Here is a 20,682-nt window from a genome sequence, read left to right on the forward strand (position 1 = left end):
AATCCCATTTTGTAAAGGCAACAGTTTTTTCTAATCCCTATTCAGTATTGTATGTTTGAAACTGTAATTAGATCCTCTCCCTGGAAATATGATTTAATAAAGAGTGCTTGTTAAGCTGGATTAGCTGGAGACATGCCTCCACCCGTTTGAGTGGGTCTTGATTAGTTTCTGAAGTCCTTTAAAAAAGGAAACATTTTGGAGAATGAAGGAAATTCAGAGAGCAGAGCAGAATGACATAGCCATCAGAAGCAGCATCCATCAGCCAGTGACCTTTGGAGATGAAGAAGGAAAATGCCTCCCAGGGAACTTTATGAAGCAGGAAGCCAGGAGAAGAAGCTAGCAGATGACGCCATGTTCACCATGTGCCCTTCCAGATGAGAGAGGAACCCTGACCGTGTTCACCATGTGCCTTTCCAGATGAGAGAGAAACTCTTGACTGTGTTCGCCATGTGCCTTTCCACTTGAAAGAGAAACCCTGAACTTCATCAGTCTTCTTAAACCAAGGAATCTTTCCCTGGATGCCTTTGATTGGACATTTTTCTTAACTTGTTTTAATTGGGACATTTTCTCGGCCTTAGAACTGTAAACTAGCAACTTATTAAATTGCCCTTTTAAAAAGTCATTCCATTTCTGATATGTTGCATTCTGGCAGCTAGCAAACTAGAACAGTGTGTTTCTAGGAATTTGTCTGTTTCATCTAAGTTGTCTAGTTTGTTGGCCTATAGTTGTTCATGGTATCCTCTTATGAATTTTTTTTTAAATTTATTCAGGGTCTGTGGTAATGACCCCCCCACTAATTTCTGATTTTGTTTATTTGCATCCTCTCTCTCTCTCTCTCAGCCTTGCTAGTGCCTCTGGAGGGGTGGGGTGAAACTCTGTGCTTGTACAGGAGAGGTGGGTTGGGCTGGGACAGGCTTGTGCTCATGTGCTGGCTCAGGGTGTGGAGCAGGGATGCGTGGGATGTGTTGGGGGAAACACAGTGGTGGGGTGGGTAATGGGGTTCAGGTGCACAGAGTGTGGGGAAAGTCACTGGTCACAGGGTGGGGGTGGCACATGTGAGTGTAGCACATTCAAGGAACATGGCTTGGCTTACTTCCTTGTCCCCTTCTCCCTGTCCATGCACTCCTGATGGCTCTGGGCCTCTGTCTGGAAATGGACACACTGGACTGTTTGCATTAGCTGGCCTATCTCTGGTCTCAGTTCTTCTGATTTTTTCACTAGGGCCTCCCTGTGTGGTGTAGAAAACCCTCCCAGGTCCCTTACACCCTGGCATCACTCTCCCAGTCTTTTTTCTGTCCCTTCTGTAGCTGTTCTTTGGACCAGGATTGAACTTGACCTGTCCTATTCTGTCATCTTTCAGGAAGTCCTCTCTAATATAGTCTTATTTTCAGGATCATAATTGAGTTTCTGCAGGGAAGATAATGTATTAGGCAGGTTAAAGGCAAATAACTGACTTATAAAAAATGTGAATCTCCATTTTTTTCCTAGCAGTTCTTTTGTTTAATTTTTTGTTTTGCTAGTTATATAAAGAAATGTATGTATTCATTAGTTTTCTCTTGGTTTTATTTATATAGTCTAATAGTGAAAGGTATTTTAGGGCCTAATCTAGAACCAGTTATAGATTTTAGTAATTTCTTTTAAAGTAGATAGTGATGATGTCTAGGTCAATTCATCAGTCTTCTAAACCTTAATAAGTGCACTAGAATTCCACCCTGGTTGATTATGAGGTAGATCATATTGCTTTTCTTATAAGACGAAGTTTACCATGGCGATGCAGAAATAATCTTGGATTTAGATTGAAAAAATTTTAGTTACTACTATTGCCCCTGGCATTTGATCACAGTTTATTTCTGTTCACTAAACCTGAGACTCAAAGGAAGAATTTAGGTTTTTTGAAATATTAGATGACCAAGACTGCATTAACAAGAAAAATTAATTTAAGGAACATGGCTTATTTTTAAAATAAAAGTACATTTCATGATTTGGTTCCAGTGTAACCTGGTAGTTATTCTCACATTGTCATGGAAGGAGGTTCACAGTATAAGACAGGGAAGAAAATGCTGATAATAAATCACCCCCTTTTTATCATCTGCTATTGACTATTTTAGCTTGCTAAGTCAGCGAACTGCCTCTGTGAAATAGTGCTGATTTTGTTCTTCTTTTAATATTTGCTTTTGGTCCTGGACCAACTATCTAACCATGAAGGAATTCTTCAGAAATATCTTAAATTTTGTGTCAGGTGATCTGGATGGTGGTTCTGTTTGAAGATATTCTTCCTGACCCTCCAGCCTATATATACTCAGGTAGAAAAATGAATGAATTTTCCATTTAGCAACAATAAAGGTATTCTTCTGAATCTATTTCTTTTCAGTTTTTAAAAACCATGGCTATTGTAACGTCGGGACTCATTTTAAAAATAATTTAAAACTTTTTAGTTTTTAAACTGTCATATAGTAAAAAATAGTTTTTTTTCCCCTTTGGAGGACAGTTTTATGAATTTTAACACATGTGCAGTTTGCATATGCACCACCATAATCAGGGTATAGAACAGTTCTGTCACCCAGAAAAAGTCCTTGGGGAGTCTCCCCTCCCCCATAACCCCTGCCAATCACTGATCTGTTCACCATCCTATAGGCTTGTCTGAGAATGCCATATAAATAAAATCATATAGTATGTAAGCCTTTGGAGGTGAGGTTTTTCTAATCACCATATCTTTGAGATTCGCCCAAGCATACATAAACAATTTGTTCCTTTTTATTTTTGAATAGTTTTCCATTGTTTAGATATGCTTCAGCTTGTTTGTCCACTGACTTGTTAAAGAACATTTAGGTTGTTTTCAGATTTGGGGAGTTATGAATAGAGCTGTTATTAACATTTGTGAACAGGTTTTTGCATGAAAAGAAATTGTCATTTCTCTAGGATAGATATCCGGGGTAGGATTGCTAGTTAGTGCATATTTAACTTTATTTAAAAACTTCTAACCCTTTTCCCGTAGTGCTGTACCATATGATAGAGCAGTGTATGAGAGTTCCAGTTACTCTGCATCATTGTCAGCACTTGGTATTATCACTGATTTTTATTTAGCCATTCTAATAGGTGTGTAGTGGTATCTAATCATGATTTTAATTTGTATTTTCCTGATGGCTAATAATGTTGAACATATTTTCATGTGCTTATTTGCCATCATTATATCTTTGGTGAAGTGTCTGTTGAAATCTTTTGTCCAGCTTTTAATTGAGTTTGCTTTCTTGTTAAATTTTGAAGAGTTCTTTTTTTTTATATTCTGATACAAGTGCATTTTCAGGTATGTGATTAACGTATATTTTCTCCCAGTCTTTAGCTTGTATTTTCATTCTCTTAACAGTGTCTTTTGCAGAACAAAAGTTTTTAATTTTGATAAAGTTCAATTTGTTGACTTTTTTTCTTTGTTGAAGTGGGCTAAAATGGCCATCTATCAATCTATCCACCCCATTAATGACCTTTATTGCAAAAGGATCCAGTTCAGAATCTCACATGGATTTTAGACTTTTTAAGTCTGGAATAGTGGGTTAGTCTTTAACTTTCATGAACCTGACACTTTTTTGGGGGCAGAAGGGTGGTGGTGCTGGTATGCATGGGCTGGGAATCAAACCCAGGTCTCCCACATGACACGTTAGCATTCTACCACTGAATCATCCACATACCGAACTTAATACTTTTGATGATAACAGGTCAGTTATTGTCTAGAATGTCCTTCAGTTGGGAGTTTTCTGATGTCTCCTCATGATTCCATTTAGATATGTGTCTCTGACAGGAAGAAAACAGGATGCTCTGTTCTTCCAGTGCATTTTAGTAAGAGGCACATTATATCAATTTGCCCTGTCCCTGGTAATGTTAACTTTGATCGTTTAAGCCTGGCAGGCTTCTCCATTGTAAAGTGACTCTCTTTCCTTTCATAATTAAGGGTTTTATGGGACAGTACTGTGAGATTGTGTAACTATCCCATTCCTTATCACACTTTAACCACTAGTTTTAGCATTCATTAATGTTTTTTGGTTGAATTATTATATGCTAGTTGCCAAATGGTGATTTTCTGATTTCATCATTCATTAGTTGGCATTTAAAAAAATTTATTTTTATTTTTTATTGATATGTATTCACTACCATGCAATCATCCAACGTGTACAGTGTTTCACAATATCATCATATAGTTGTGCATTTATAATCACAATCGACTTATTTTTTCTTTTTTGTGAAAAATAATATATGCAAAAAAGCAATAAATTTCAAAGCACATCGCAATAATTAGTTGTAAAGATGGCTATATTTTAAAAGAAATTTCTATTCTATAAAGATGGTGTAGAGTAACTTTATAAGTGACACTTATAAGTACATTATAAGTGCTTACAGTGCACAACTATGTAGGAAATTAGTCTTTAATGCTATTCTAGAGTTTAAGTGGTGATATTTTAGAGTCACATTTGATGCTTTTGTGATTTGAGTGCCGGAGTTTCAGTTTTTACTCCATTGTGACAGCGTAAGAATCTTCATTGCTTGTGGGTTCAGAATCATTGTGGTTAAAAATATGAGTTGTGTCAAACTGGTTGGATATGAATCCTGCCTCTGATTTAAACTGTTTTTGTGGGTGGGTGACTTTTCTGTGTTTCTCTTCCTGCATATATAAAATGGGAACAATAATAATGTTCACTTTATAGGGTCATTGTTAGAATTAAATTAGATTACATAGTTTTTTCAATAACATCTGGCAACAATAAGCATGTAGTAAGTGGCTCTTTTTCTTACTACTGAAGTAGCTTTATAATAAAATTGTTTAGCCAAATGCCTTGGGATTATATTTTCAAGAAGCAGAATAACCGAATGTTGTACTAAATCACTTATCTCCCCTGATCACCTCTTTTTTTCCCAGTAAACTATCTGCCCCTTGTTATTAATGATCATGTGTATGTACTCTGTTTTACAGTACACTTTATTTACATCAGCTCATTTGGTTTTTCACACCTAATGAACTGTTACTAATCAGATTATATATAAATACATCTCAAGACTTTTTTGGTCCAAAGTTCCTGAAATATCAGCCTAAACTGCCTTAAGCTAGAATGAAATTTCTTAGATTAACTAACTGCAAATCCAGGCATAGCTGTCTGGATTCAGGGCTTGAATGATATCATCAGGATTTAATTTTTCCTCATGAATCAGCTCTGCCTTTTGCTGTAAAGACATCAGTAAGCACTGTGTTAGAAAAATGGCCATGGTACATTTGAACCTCTGTAGCCTCCTAAGTTTTAGATGCAGCAGGAAGTAGGAGCACTTTCTCTTTCCCAGAAGTCTCAACAAAAATCCCATGATGTCTCATTGGCTCTTATGGCATCACATGTTCTTCCCTGAACCAATTCCTGGGTTAGGGGCTGTGAGGTTCTAATTAGTCAGTTCCTGTCTCATTCTATTCCTGGAGCCCTGATAGAGTCAGGTCCTAATAAAGCTCAGGGAGGCAGAGAGTAGAGGTGATCTCTCAAAGGGAAATTGTGGCTTCTCCCTCAAGAAAGGGAATGGATACCCAGTGTTAAGACAACTAATGTTCATTGTGTGGTAGTAATCTCTTTTTACAGGTCAGCAGTAGATTATAGGAGTTAATGAATTTGGATTAGAATTTTGGTTTCAATTCCAGCTTTCTTACCCAGGAAGTCACACCCTCCAAGTAAATGTTCTCCAAGGACAGGAGAGTGTAGAATGTTACAGTGTGTTATGTTCTCTTGGTGAAAACCTGGGTAGTTTTAACAGGAAGAGAAAGAGACAAGGCAGATAGGGTGGACCTCGACAGTGGGTGAATGTGGTGCTTTTTCTTACATTGCTGTGATTCATGTGACATAACTCCATGACTTCTGTTCTCTAGGCCTCTCATTTCCTACAGGAGAGACTCTTCTGGACCCAGCTTGATTAGTGTTTGCTCTTAAATCAAGCTGTTTTGACCAGAGGGGCCGTATCATATACTACAGAGATGGATGAATCTGTGTGTCAGATACACCTCACATGATGAGGTATATCTGGGAGCTGGCCTAGTATAGGAGAAGTAGTTACAGATCTCTTACTATATGTTTTCTGTAGTCCTTTTTAGAATGGCCTGAGGTATTTTCTCACTTTGGCAGATTTTATTTTTATTTTTTGAGAAGGTGCACTGGCTTCTTCAGAAGGAGCAGGTGTAGCAAGGTCTTGTTTTCTGAAAAAAAAAAAAAGTTGAACAGAGAATTATCTTGTACTGAGATTCACACTACTACAAAGTACTCATATAAACTTAGGATATGCTTTAGTTGGAAATGAATTATCAGAACCCAATTAACAAAAGTATTTGTGGTAGAAACATTAATATCCACTTCTGAGATAGGTCGCTGACCCTAATGTATAGGTAGCAGTGCTAACTGTATCAATAACATCAACTCTATAAATTAAGTCAGTTCCCCTCAAAGCTCCTGAAATGAATTTCTTTCCTTAATCTCTACTTATATATTAATGTTGTTGAGATCTCTGTGGCTGATGTTTAGTGACTAATGTTGATATTTGTCTTTGTAATCCTCCCTCATTGCTAGTCTTAGAGGTTAACTAGTCTTTGTCAGTGACGTGCAATTGTACTTATTTCTGTATTGGCTGTTCTTGCATTACCAGCCTACTGAAATGGAGAAAATAAGTAGAAGATCATTCCTCTGTTAAGTAGGTAAAATCATTCTTACATACAGTGATATTTTATTTTCTATAAATGCAGTATTTTATGATGAGATCAGTAAAGTGATTTCTACTTTACATAAATTGAAATGTTGAAATTTCAGGAAATAACAATGGCTAACATTTATTGAATACTTACTATGTGCTAAGCATTCTTTTAAGGGCTTTACATACATCATTTTACTTATCCTTATATTAACTGTAGGAGGTTAGTTGTCTTCTTACCATTTTAAAGGTGAACAAGTTGAAATACTTGAGGTTAAGTTGCTTGCCTCAGGCTACAGAGCTGTTGAATGATGGGCTGGTGAATGATGGAGTTTGTAAGTAATGTGCTGGTTTCTCTGGGTCCAGAGCCTGTGCCCTAGATCACTGTGCTGCAGTCTCTCCCAAGGAAAGATTTTTAGCTTGTACATTATTAGTTTGGCTTTTTTAATGTTTTTTTTTGGAGGGGGGCGGGCACGGACAGACTCCAGGAATCGAACCCAGGTCTCTGGCATGACAGGGGAGAATTCTGTCACTGAACCACCATTGCACCGCTGTTCTAGTTTGCTTAGCTGCTGGAATGCGATATACCAAAAACGGAATGGCTTTTCAAAAAGGGAATTTAATAAGTTGCTAGTTTACATTTCTAAGGCTGAGAAAATGTCCCAATTACAAGTCTAGGGAAATGTCCAATCAAAGGCATCCAGGGAAAGATAACTTCGTTCTAGAAAGACGATGAAGTTCAGGGTTTCTCTCTCAAGTGAGAAGGCACATGGAGAACATAGTCACAGTTTCTCTCTCAGCTGGAAGGGCACATGGTGAGCAAGGTGTCATCTGCTAGCTTTCTCTCCTGGCTTCCTGTTTCATGAAGCTTCCTGGGAGGCGTTTTCCTTCTCCATCTCCAGAGGTTGCTGGCTTATGGGCTGTTTCTCATGGCTATGTCGTTTCTTCTCTGTTCTCTATGAATCTCTTTCATTCTCCAAAATGTTTCCTCTTTTATAGGACTTCAGAAACTAATCAAGACCCACCCCAATGGGTGGAGACATGTTGTCACCTAATCCAGTTTAAGAACCGCTCTTGATTAAATCACACCTCCAGGGAGATGATCTAATTACAGTTTCAAACATACAGGGATTACTCTGCCTCAACAAAATGGGATTATGATTAAAACATGGCTTTTCTAGGGTACATACATCCTTTCAAACCAGCACAACCACCTAGTTTGGCTTTTTTTGATAAGCAATATTTTCTTTCTTTTTTTTTTACTTTTTTATTGTATGTGATAACATATGTACAAAGCAAAGAAAGAAAAAAGCAATAGTTTTCAAAGTACTCTTCCACAAGTAGTTACAGGATAGATCCCAGAGTTTGTCATGGGCTACCATACCATCATCTATCAAGTTTTTCCTTCTAGCTGCTCCAGAACATGGGAGGCTAGAAAGAATAAATATTTTTTTATCATCATGATAGACTTTTTTTTTCTTTTTTGTGAAAAATAACATGTATACAAAAAAGCAATGAATTTCAAAGCACAGCATAACAATTTAGTTGTAGAACAGATTTCAGAGTTTGGTATAGGTTACAATTACACAATTTTCAGTTCTTCTAGCTGCTCTCTGTGCTTTTTTTTATTTAATGCAGTTTTATTGAGATATATTCACACAGCATGGAAACCTTCCAAAGTATACAGTTAGTGTGGTTCACAGTATCATATGGCTGTGCATACAGCTTCATGATCGAATTTAGAACACTTTGATTACTTCAGAAAAGAAATAAAAATGAAAAAAGAAAACTCTAATCCTCTCATACTCCTTATCCCCTCATATTATTGACCCATAGTGTTGGTGTGGTATGTTTTTTACTGTTATGAAACAGCGTTAAGATATTATTGTTAACTGTGGTCCATAGTTTGCGATAGGTGCATTTACCTCATATACCTCTCTGTTACTCCATATACGTCTCTATTATTAACTCTTTATAATAGTGTTGTACATCTGCTTTAGTTCATGAAATAATTTTTTTATATTTTTACTGTTAATCATGGACATTGTCCACCACAAGATTCACTGTGTTATTCATTCCCATGTTTTAACTTCCACCTTTCCTTCTGGTGGCATACATGACTCTACACTTCCCCTTTCCACCACACTCATACACCATTCAGCGCTGTTATTTATTCTCACATTTATTGTGCTTCTATCATCTCTGTCCATTTCCAAACGTTTAAGTTCACCTTAGTTAAAAATTTTACATATATTAAGAACATTCTTCAGCCTCATCCTATATCTTGTTAACCTATACTCCATATTTTATGTCTGTGGGTTTACATATTATAATTAGTTTAAATCGGCAGGATCACAAAATATTTGTCCTTTTGTGTTTGACTTATTTCACTTGAAGTTTCATCCATGTAGTAGCATACTTCAGAACTTCATTCCTTCTTACTGCTGACTAGTATTCCATTGTGTATATGTATACCACAATTAGTTTATCCACTCATGTTGATGGACACTTGGGTTGTTTCCATTGTTTGGCAATTGTGAATAATGCTGCTGTGAACACTGGTGTTTAAATGTCTGTGTCCCTGCTCTCGGATTTTCCAAGTATATCCCAAGTAGTGGGATTGCTGGGTCATATACTTTATACTTAGCTTCCAAGGAACTGCCAAACCATCCTCCACAGCGTCTGTACCATTTTACATTCCCACCAGCCATGAATAAGTGTTCAAAATTTTCCACAGCCTCCCCAACACTTATGGTTGCCTGTTTGTTTAATAGCAGCCATTCTAGTAGGTGTGAGATATACCTCATTGTGGTTTTGATTTGCGTTTCCCTAATAGTGAAGCTGAGCATCTTTTCATGTGCCTCTCAGCCATCGGTGTTTCCTCTTTGAAGAAGGTCTCTTCGTGTCTTTTGCCTATTTTTTAATTGCGTTGTTTGTCTTTTTATTGTTGAGTTGTAGAATTTCTTTAAATATACTGGATATCAAACCCTTACCAGATATGTGGTTTCCAGATATTTTCTCCCATTGAGTCAGTTACCTTTTCTCCCTTTTGATAGAGTCCTTTGAAGCACTGAGGGATTTGATTTTGAAGAGTTCCCGTTTATCTGTTTTTTTCTTTCATAGCTTTTGCTTTGGGGGTGAAGTTTAAGAAACTGTGGCCTATCACTAGATCTTGAAGGTATTTCCCTACATTTTCATTTGAGAGCTATTTTGAGTTAATTTATGAATAGGGTGTGAAATAGGAGTCATCTTTCATTCTTTTGGTATGGATAATTCAGTTCTCCTAACACCATTTATTGAAGAGACTGCTTTGTCCCAGTTGAGTGGACTTGGGAGCCTTATCAAAGTCAATTGATCATAGGTATGAGGGTCTATTTCTGAGCTCTGAACTTTATTCTGTTGATTAGTATTTCAAGATGTGGGTTTGGGATTTTGTAGGAAAGATTTGCTGATTCTAAGGCCTTGGTATTCATGAATTAATCTATCGACTATCCATTACTGTTATCTGTGGGGAAATACTGTATGCTTGCTTATCTATATCAGTGTTTCTCTGTGAGGAACAATTTTACCCTCCTCCCCCCACACACATAGGGGCATTTGCCAATATCTGTAGACAATTTTTTGTTTGCCACAAGTAGTGGGGGGCGGTTGTGCCATTGCTTTGTAGGGCAGAGGCCAGGGATGCTGCTAGACATCCTACAATGCACAATAAAAATTTATCTGGCCTAATGGGTGGGCCATGGTGGCTCAGCAGGCAGAGTTCTCTCCTGCCATACTGGAGATCCAGGTTCAATTCCCAATGCCTTCCCAGGCAAAAAAAAAAAAAAAAAAAAAAAATTATCTAGCCTAAAATGTCAGTAGTGCCAATGCTGAAAAAATTTCCACATATTTTTGATATATGAAGAGTTCAAAATGGAAAGGGGCTAGACCTCTTCTGATATCTGTTGTCTTGCCTTCACTCACCACTGTTGTCTTTTAACTGCCCATGAACAACTTTCTTCCCTTATCTTTCACTGGAGGGTATAGGCAGCAGGTGGTTGTAGAATAGTTAGGTGAGGATAGAGCCAGGTCGTTATTATCAAAGCTGGGGATGCCAGGCTGAGAATATATATATGTTGGCGGGAAAAAGGAGAATGGGGCAGGTAAGTACCTTGGGACCAATTGTTGAGTTGTGAACATAGAAAAGAATAGGAAAGTGAGTAAGGTAGATGCAGGCAAGAAAAGCAATCTATAAGCTTAATGGAGATGGTGATGAGAGGTTCAACAAGAGTACTTCTCTGAAGCAGTTTCGTGATTGTCAGGTCAAAGGATTTTAGGTCTCTGGTCACATCTTCTGTTCCTTGCCATGTGCGGTGCAGATAGCTAGGGAGAAGGTGTATTTGGAATCTCATTATCTCTTATTTGGACTATTTTACTGATGTCTTAATAAAGGCTATACCTGCTTCCGGTTTCTTCCTCTTCTAACCAATCTTCATAGGATATATATATGACATATGTTTAAACACTTAACACTCTGCTCCAGTACCTATAGAATAAAGCCCTCTTCACTTCTTGTTGTGGCATTTGGGGTCATTCGTAGCTCTTCCTTTCCTCTCACCCATCTTGTGTTTAAGCCATGCACTTCCACCCTCTGTGATTTTACTTAAACTCTGCTCTGTAAAGCTCCCATTTGCTCTCCTTATCATTTCTTTGTGGTGAACTCCTGTTCACCTTTTGAGGCCAGCTCATGCCTTTAGGCAAATGGAATAAGTCTTGTAATTGTGCATTTGAGAGGCACTTTGCCCTGTCTACTAGAATATGAGTTTCTTGAAAGCAGTGGTGACATATTCCATCTTTGTATTCAGTGCTGCTTGCACAGGGCCTGGCCTTCAGGAAATGCTTACTGAATTGAATTGATAGGCAGTTCAAACTTCCTTTACAGTCAGTTTTTTTTTAATCAGTGGGGAAAAATCATACACAGTATAGATTTTGATTCTCTGCGTTCACAGTCACGGAACTGCAAGAAGATACCAGGGAAACTGGAATTTGGAGGTTTGGATATACAATACTTCTGTACATCTGGTTCAAAACAACTTTAATGACTTATTGTGCTTTGTGGTATTCAAAGCCTTGCCTCATACATTTGTCTCATTTATGAATTTTACGTATTTTTGGTATGGTGCTGGTTTGTAGTTGGTATGTTGCATCAAGGCATCATAATACATAATACAGAAGTATAGATTTTGTTGCATCAATAGCTGTTACTTAGCTGTGATCTTGATCAAAAGGCTAGTTGAGTGTAACTAGAGTTGAGTGTAACTCTTTAATTACCCAATGAGGTAATTAAACCAGCCGAGATAAGAATGGGTCTAGAATGTATAATTAATCATTTTTAAAACCTTCTCTTATGTGTTCTTTCTCCCTGTCTTTAGGATTTTTGTCCCTGAGTCATGGAAGACAGAAGAGCCGAGAAGTCATGTGAACAAGCATGTGAATCACTTAAAAGGCAAGATTATGAAATGGCCCTCAAGCACTGTACAGAGGCCCTCCTTTCTCTAGGCCAGTACTCCATGGCAGACTTCACAGGGCCATGTCCATTGGAGATAGAACGCATCAAAATAGAGAGTCTCCTTTATAGAATTGCCTCATTTTTGCAACTGGTAAGTAAATGCTGTATTAGTCAAAGATGAACCATGTAAAGTGACTTTTTTCATTGACTGGGTACTACTGCTGGTCATTCCTATACAGTCATCTAACTCTGGACTGGCTGATGATTGCTAAATATCTTTCATGGCAAGCAACTGTGTTTTTTTGGAGGAGGGAGGGGTGCACAGTCCAGGAACCGAACCTGGGTCTCCCGCATGGAAGGCAAGCATTCTACCACTGAATCACCCGTGTACCCGCAACTGTGTTTTTAAACTTTGAAAACTGTACTATTGTATAACATTTTGGATTATTCACTTATTCAACAAATGTTGATTAAATGCATATTGTAGGTACTTGATGTATGTTGGTGAAAGAGAAAGATCCCTTCTTCATGGTACTTTTTCTGGTAGGGGAACAAACAATAAACAGTATACGTTATAAATAAGTAAATAATGAAGATTTTTGGAAGGTAGTAACTGTATGAAAAAAATAAAAAGGGTAAGGGAGATCAAGAGTACTGGGGTTGGCAGTGGGCTGTGGTTTTAAACCACATACATGACTATATGAAGTTGTCAAGGCAGGCCTCACTGAAGTGATATGAAGGAGGTGAGAGTCATGTGAAAATCTGGAGGAAGAGCATTATAGATAGAAGGAACGTTAGTGCAAAAACCCTGAAGAAGGATCATGCTTGCCACATTTGAGAACAACTAGGAGGCCAATGTGGCTGAGTACAGAAGGGGAAAATAGTAGTAGGTGAATTTGGAGAGGTAACGGAGCTGAATATTTGTGGGGCCTGTAAGTCATTTGTTAGGACTTTGGTTATTTACTCTGTGAGATAGGGAATTATTGTGGGATTTTGAGCAGAGGCATTACATTATCTGATTTGACAGGAATAGCCTTGGCTTTTGTGTTGAGAATAGACTTTAAAGGGATAAAAGTAGATATATGGGGACTAGTTTAGAGGCTGTTGGAATATCCAGGTCAGAGATAAACAGTGGCTCAGACTAAAATGGTAGCAGTGGAGATAGTAGGAAGTAGCTAGGTTTTAGTTATAATACAAAGGTAGAACTAATAAGATTTCCTAATGGATTAAATGTAAGGAATGAGAGATAGAGAATAGTCACAGATGACACACTTTGAGGTTTTCTTTTTTTTTTTTTAATTGGAAGAATGGAGTTTCCTTCAACTGTGATGAGAAGGTTGTGGATGGCAAACAGGTTTTGTGGGGAAAGATGGAAGTTCAGTTTTAGATATACTGAGTTTAATATGTCATTGAGATATCCAAGTAGAGATTGTGAATAAGCAGTTGGATATGCAAGTATGGAGTTTGAGAAAAGGTCTGAACAAAAAATAGTAACTCAGGAGTCTTTGTCACATAGAAATATATGGTGTCTTGAGTTTGGGTAAAATCACTAAGGAAATGAGTGCAGATAGAGAAGAGGAGAGGACCAGGGATTTAGTCTTGTGGCACTACAGTGTTAAGAGGTTGGGGAGAAGAAGAGGAACTAGGAAAGCAGCCTTAAGAGCAACTTGTAAGGTAGAAGGAGGACCAAGAGAGCAAGATGTTATGGAAGCCAGTGAAGAAAGTGTATCAAATGAGGGTTTGTTCAATAGAGTCAAATGCTACTAACAGATGAATTGAGAATTGACTGAGCCATGGCCATATATAAATAGGTATCTATGAATAAAGACTGTGTATCTATTTGGATACAGTGAAGGTCATTGGTGACCTCAGTGAGAGCGATTTCTATGTATTGGTAGTAAAAGTCTGATTAAAGAGGGTTTAAGAGAGAATCACAGGAAAGGGATTTTTGAGACATGACTGCAGACAACTCTTGAGTTTTGTCACAAAGAGGTGCAAAGAAAATGGAGTGGTAGCTGGTGAGAGAAGTAAAGTGAAGAGAAGGATGTTTTTTTTTTTTTAGATGAAAGAAATAATGGCATGTTTGTGTGTTTATAGAAATGAACCAGTGGAAAGCAAAAAAATTAATGATGTGAGAGAATAGAGGAAGCTTGCTGGACTGATGTTCTTGAGTAGGTGACAGAGCAAGATCTACACAGGTGCTAGGGTTGGCTTTAGACAAGAGCAGGCTAGCTCATCTGGTGACAAGCAGAAGGCATAGAATGTATGCTTAGATGCTGGGAGGCAGGTAGATGTAGTGACATCTCATGGCTTCATAGAGTTAGCTGAGAGTGAAGAAGGGGGATGAGATTGGTGATTTGAGATTAGAGAAGGTGAGAAGTAGGAGTGTGAGTGAATGGACCAGGGAAGTATAGTGTGATGTTTATTTGTAGAGTATCTTGTAATCCTCAGGTAGCATATGAAGTAGTTTTGCTCTGTGCATATTAAATTTGGAACATTAAGGTTTACATTTTGAAACAAAATAGCTTCTTTTGGATAAAATCTATGTTAAAAGCAGCCCTTGGGCTATTTAATTTTCTCTTGTATCTTTTGTTTTGCAGAAAAACTATGGGCAAGCTGATGAAGATTGTAGACATGGTACGTTTACAAATTGGACTGTTCTGAATTGAAGGTTTTGAATTATATAATTGAGCAATGTTTGCAGTTGTATTTTTATAATTGCTAATTTCAAATGTGATTATAATATAAAAAAATATTTTTATTGAGATAATCTTCACCCACATACAGTGCATCCAAAGTATACAATCAGTGGCTTGCAATATCATCACATAGTTGTGTATTCATCGCCATGATCATTTTTAGCATATTTCCATCACTCCAGAAAAATAAATAACAAGAAAAAAAAAACCCATACACACCATACCCCCTATCCTTTCCTCTCATTAACCACTAGTATTGCAATCTACCCAAATTTTTTTAACCTTTACCTCCCCCCTATTATTTATTTATCTTTTTGTCCATGTTTTTTTACTCATGTGTTAGTCCCTGAATATAGGAAGGATCAGCCACTAGATTTTCACAGTCACACAGTCACACTGTAAGAGCTATATAATTGTACAGTCATCTTCAAGAGTCAAGGCTATTGGAACACAACACAACAGTTTCAGGTACTTCCCTCCAGCCACTCCAGTACACCACGGACTAAAAAGGGATATCTATATAATGCATGAGAATAGCCTCCAGGATAACCTCTTAACTCTGTTTGAAAGGTTTCAGCCACTAAAAATTTATTTTGTCACATTTCTTTCTCCCACCTTTTGGTCAAGTATGCTTTCTGAATCCCATGATTATGATATTTTTTTTAAAAACCACCTTACTGTGGTGACTGGTGACTAATGTGGATGATAACTTTTCGCTCTCTCTGGTACACTCATGAATAGTGTTGCTGCCCCTGATTGTTGGCATCCCATCCCTTCTCTGGGAAGATTGATAGCATCCTTTTTATGTTTGTGTAATTTCAGCTGATACAAGCCAGATTTTAAGAAATATAACACATATTAAAATATTAAATTTAGATACATCGACAGGATAGGGGTATCCTTTCTAAATTTTTTCACCCTTCCGTTGGAAGATTTTCCTTAGAGAAAGGAGACTGACTTCTTTAGTGCTTTTTCATCTGTTTTCTTTGGGGCAGAAAATTGAGATTAATAACAGTCCTGTTCTTTTAGTACTCATAGAATAGGAGTCCTTTTCTTCTTGACTGCTACCGGTTCATGAGAATGAATCTTGGAGCAAGTGGGAGGAGAGTTCAGTGTATATTCTCACAGACTCTTGGTGAAGTTTTTTATGCAGCTCAGTGGTTTGGATAATATAATATTTCATTTATTCAGAATTTGGGGGGAGATGAGGTATTTAACATAGGTTAATTTTTTTTCTACTAAGACTTACTCCTTTATGTCTAATCTATTAGAGGTGTTAACTCTTTTGTTGTTGTTGTAACTCTTACAAAATATATTCTCCTGTGATATATTGAACATAATTTAACCATTTATTAAAAAACCAGTGACTTTAATTAGCTCTTTAGGAGTTAATTAGAATTTCATAAACATCTGATACAATCTTCCTTAACACACACACACGCACACACACACACACACACACAGATCCTGCTATCTGCGAACATTTCTACATTATCAATAAACCAATACAGGGAAAGGAGTAATTTCCCCTTCTTCCCCCATCTGAAGAAATCGTTGTTATTAGTTTGCTGTATCTTCCACATCCTTCTCTATAGTAATGAATGTATGTTTATATTATAAACATATCTCTGTGTTTATAATATATAATATGTTTTTACCTTAAAAATCATTTTTTAAAATTAAAGTGTGATCAGGGCTGGCAATGGTGGCTCAGTGACAGAGATCTCACCTGCCATACTGGAGACCTGGGTTCGTTTCCTGGTGCCTGCCATGTTAAAAAAAAAAAAATTATAGTGTGATCAACATAAAGCAGTGTACTTTCTTATTTTCCAATATATCATAGATATTTTTCCAAATCAATACACTAGCTCCAATTGTGGCTTAAATCCCATGGTATGGATATGCCATCATTTATTTAGTCACTTCCATGGTGATGGGCATTCAGATAGTTTTAGTTTGTCATCATAAGTCCATTAAGTCTTTGTTTCTATAGGGTAGTCTTAAAAGTTGAATATCGGGTTAAGGAATCTGTATTTAAAAATTTAATAAACGCTGTCAGATTAATTTTTGCCTGCAGCCCACCAGCAGTGTATGAGAATTACGAGAATGTCCATTCTTTTTTTTTTTTTTTTAACTTTTTTTGTTGTATAGTATAACATATAAACAAGGGAAAGAAATTAAAAAGCAGTAGTTTTCAAAGCACTCTTCAAAAAGTGGTTACAGAATAGATCTCAGAGTTTGTCATGGACTACCATATGATCCTCATATTTTTCCTTCTAGCTGCTCCAGAATATAGGAGGCTAGAGGGCTTAAATACTTTATCATCACAATCGACTTTTTTTCCTTCTTTTTTTTTTTTGTGAACAATAACTTATATACAAAAAAGCTATAAACCAAAGCGCAACACTGCAGTTAGTTGTAGAACATATTTCAGACTTTGACATGGGTTACAAATTCATGATTTTAGGTTTTTACTTCTAGCTGCTCTAAAATATTGGAGACTAAAAGAGATATCAATTTATTGATTCAGCATTCATATTCATTTGTTAAGTCCTGTCTTCTATGTATAATTCCACTATCACCTTTGATCTTTCCATACCTCTCTCTGGGGTTGTTTGGACTATGGCAATTATAAATTTTTGATATTGGAAGGGTCTGTCACTAATATGGGGTAGGGAAGTGAAACTGTCTGATGTTCTGGAGAGGCTGGGCTAGGTGTCAGGACTTATATGGATCAAGGACCCATCTGGAGGTTGTAGGTTTCTGGAAAGTTACAATAGTGCATGGAACCCTTGTGGAATCTTATATATTGCCCTAGGTGTTCTTTAGGATTGGCTGGAATAATGCCCGTTCTTTATAATCCCATTGACACCATGATGTATGAGAAAGAGTCTCTTTTTAATTTTCCTTTCTTTGAGTAAGGTTGATCCAGTCTTCTCATTTTGAAAATGTGGAAACAGAAGTCCCAGAAGGTTAAATGTTTATGAAAAGTCACAGAAGAATAAATGCTGCTGGAAAAAGAATATATGGGAAAATGTTCCATTTTTTCCTGTTAATTGTTTTACTTAGCATTTTAAAATTAGGTTCTGTTTTACAAATCTTGGATTACCAAAATAAGAGCTTAAAGAATGCTGATAAAGTTGTAATGAAATGAATTGTTTGGTGGAATATGAAGTGGAAGGAAGCTTGGTAATATGTTCATACTTTGTGACCCACTAAACTCATTTCTGGGACACAACCCCAAGTAAATAAACCAATAGGAGGCAAAAATTACATGCACAATAGTGTTTGTTGAAGTACTGTGTATAAAAGTGAAGAAATTTGTTAATAAGAGAGGGACACATTAATTACATTCTGTGTATTCCTTGCTCCTATTTAAATAATAAGAATCTGGAAATGCTTAGTTGTTTTTTTGATGTGGGCAGGTTCTGGGAAGTGAACCTGGGTCTCTGGCATGGCAGATGAGAACTCTGCCACTGAGCCACCGTTGCCTGCCCCTAGTTTTTTTTTTGAATGGGCAGGAACCAGGTATCGAACCCAGATCTCTGGCATGGCAGGTGAGAACTCTGACACCGAGCCACCGTGGCCTGCCCTTAGTTTTTTTTTTGAATGGGTAGGAACCAGGTATCGAACCCAGATCTCTGGCATGGCAGGTGAGAACTCTGACACCGAGCCACCGTGGCCTGCCCCCGGCCTTAGTTTTTAAAAATACAAAATCAGTATATACAAAATTGTTCATTTGAAATAGACACTTGTAGATATTGGCTTAGTTATGTGAGTAGTTAGAGTTTTGCTATTATATACAATTTTTTTTTTCTTTTCAATATTTGATAATTTTTTTTCATTGTTAGAGAAGTTGTGGGTTTACGAAACAATCATGCATAAAGTACAGGGTTCCCATATGCCATTCTTTTGTTAACACCTTGTATTGGTGTGGCACATTTGTTACAATTGATGATAGCACAGTTTTTTATTTTAATTTTTTTCCTCATGCAGAAACTTTTTTTTAATTTGTACATTTAGTCACTATCATTGTGCACTCTAGGCATTCCTAGATTATACCGTCTCAGTCTATCTAATCTAGACAATAAGTCTGTCTTTCCTTTTGGTTTCATGTGTGCCCCCAGCCCTCCTCCCCCTGTCATTCTCACATTCAGCTTCATTCAGTGTATTTACATTATTGTGCTACAATCAGGTAGTATTGTGCTATCCATTTCTGAATTTTTACAGTCCTATTGTGCAATCTGTATCCCTTCAGCTCCAATTACCCCATATCTACCCTATTTCTATCTCCTTATGACCTCAGTTTTTAACTGCAATTCTCTGAAGTTCATTAATGTTAATTCATATCAGTGAGACCTTACAGTATTTGTCTTTTTTTCTGGCTAATCTCACTCAGCATAATGTCCCCAAGGTCCATTCACATTGTTACATGCTTCATGACTTTATTCTGCCTTACACCTGTGTAATATTCCACTATTTGTTTATACCACAGCTTGTTTAGCCACTCGTCTGTTGATGGACATTGGGCTTTTTCCATCTCTTGGCAATTGTAAATAATGCTGCTATAAACATTGGTGTGCTAATGTCCGTTTGTGTCCTTGCCCTCATGTCCTCTGAATAGATACCTAGCAATGGTATTTCTGGATTACATGGCAATTCTATACTTAGCTTCCTGAGGAACCACCTAACTGCCTTCCACGGTAGTTGTGCCATTTTACATTCCCACCAACAGTGGATAAGTCTTCCTCTTTCTCCACATTCTCTCTAGCACTTACTGTTTCCTGTTTTATTGATAATGGCCATTCTGGTGGGTGTGAGATGATACCTCATTGTGGTTTTGATTTGCATTTCCCTAGTAGCCAGGGAATTTGAGCATCTTTTCATGTGTTTTTTAACGATTTATGTTTCCTCTTCTGAGACATATCTGTTCATGTCTTTTGCCCATTTTGTAATTGGGTTGTTTGTCTTTTTGTTTTTGAGTTGAACAACCTCTTTATATATTCTGGATACTAGACCCTTATCTGATATGTCATTTCCAAATATTGTCTCCCATTACTTTCTTGACAAAGTTCTTTGGTGCACAAAAGTGTTTAATTTTGAGGCGTTCCCATTGATCTATTTCTTCCTTCAATGCTCGTGCTTTGGGTGTAAGATCTAAGAAACCACCTCCTGTTACAAGTTTTATAAGATATTTCTCTACATTTTCTTCTAAAAGAAAGACCATTATAAAACCATTTTCTTCTAATGGACTTAGATCTAATGTTTAGGTCTTTGATCTATTTTGAGTTAATTTTTATATAGGGTGTGAGATGTGGACCCTTTTCATTCTTTTGCATGTGGATTTCCAGTTCTCCAATCACTATTTATTGAAGAGACTGTTCTGTCCCAGGTGAGTTGGCTTGACTACCTTATCAAAAATCAGTTGTCTGTAGACGAAATGATCTGTATCTGAGCACTGTATTTGATTCCATTGGTCATTATATCTGTCTTTATGCCAGTACCAGGCTGTTTTGGCTACTGTTACTTCATAATATGCCTTAAAGTCAAGTAATGTGAGACCTTCAACTTCATTTTTCTTTCTTAAGATATTTTTAGCTATTCGGGGCACCCTGCCCTTCCAAATAAATTTGGTTATTGGTTTTTCTATTTCTACAAAGTAAGTTTTTGGGATTTTGATTGGTATTCCATTGAATCTATAAATCAATTTAGGTAGAGTTGACATCTTAACTGTATTCAGTCTTGCAATTCATGAACACGGTGTGCCCTTCCATTTATTTATGTCTTCTGTGATTT

General features: G+C 37.1%; 2 protein-coding genes across 4 annotated transcripts in view; one reads left to right on the top strand and one right to left on the bottom strand.

Annotated features, from left to right (window-relative positions):
- The window catches only part of LOC143686554 (uncharacterized), a 45,602-nt gene extending 37,172 nt beyond the window's left edge, over positions 1-8,430 (bottom strand). The window contains exons 1-3 of the mRNA XM_077163248.1: positions 8,423-8,430; positions 6,136-6,214; positions 5,121-5,208 (exon numbers count right to left, since the gene is read on the bottom strand). Of these exons, the coding sequence (XP_077019363.1) occupies positions 5,121-5,208; positions 6,136-6,214; positions 8,423-8,430 (175 nt within the window). The remainder of the gene's footprint in view (positions 1-5,120; positions 5,209-6,135; positions 6,215-8,422) is intronic.
- Positions 1-20,682, top strand: part of HELZ (helicase with zinc finger) — a 268,807-nt gene that overhangs the window by 36,480 nt on the left and 211,645 nt on the right. For all 3 annotated transcript variants that reach the window (XM_077163622.1, XM_077163623.1, XM_077163625.1), the window contains exons 4-5: positions 12,111-12,338; positions 14,788-14,824. In XM_077163622.1, coding sequence (XP_077019737.1) covers positions 12,129-12,338; positions 14,788-14,824 — 247 coding nt within the window. In that variant the 5' untranslated portion in view covers positions 12,111-12,128. The remainder of the gene's footprint in view (positions 1-12,110; positions 12,339-14,787; positions 14,825-20,682) is intronic.

The sequence above is a fragment of the Tamandua tetradactyla genome, chromosome 6, assembly GCF_023851605.1.
Source record: "Tamandua tetradactyla isolate mTamTet1 chromosome 6, mTamTet1.pri, whole genome shotgun sequence".
NCBI classification, from domain to species: Eukaryota; Metazoa; Chordata; class Mammalia; order Pilosa; family Myrmecophagidae; genus Tamandua; species Tamandua tetradactyla.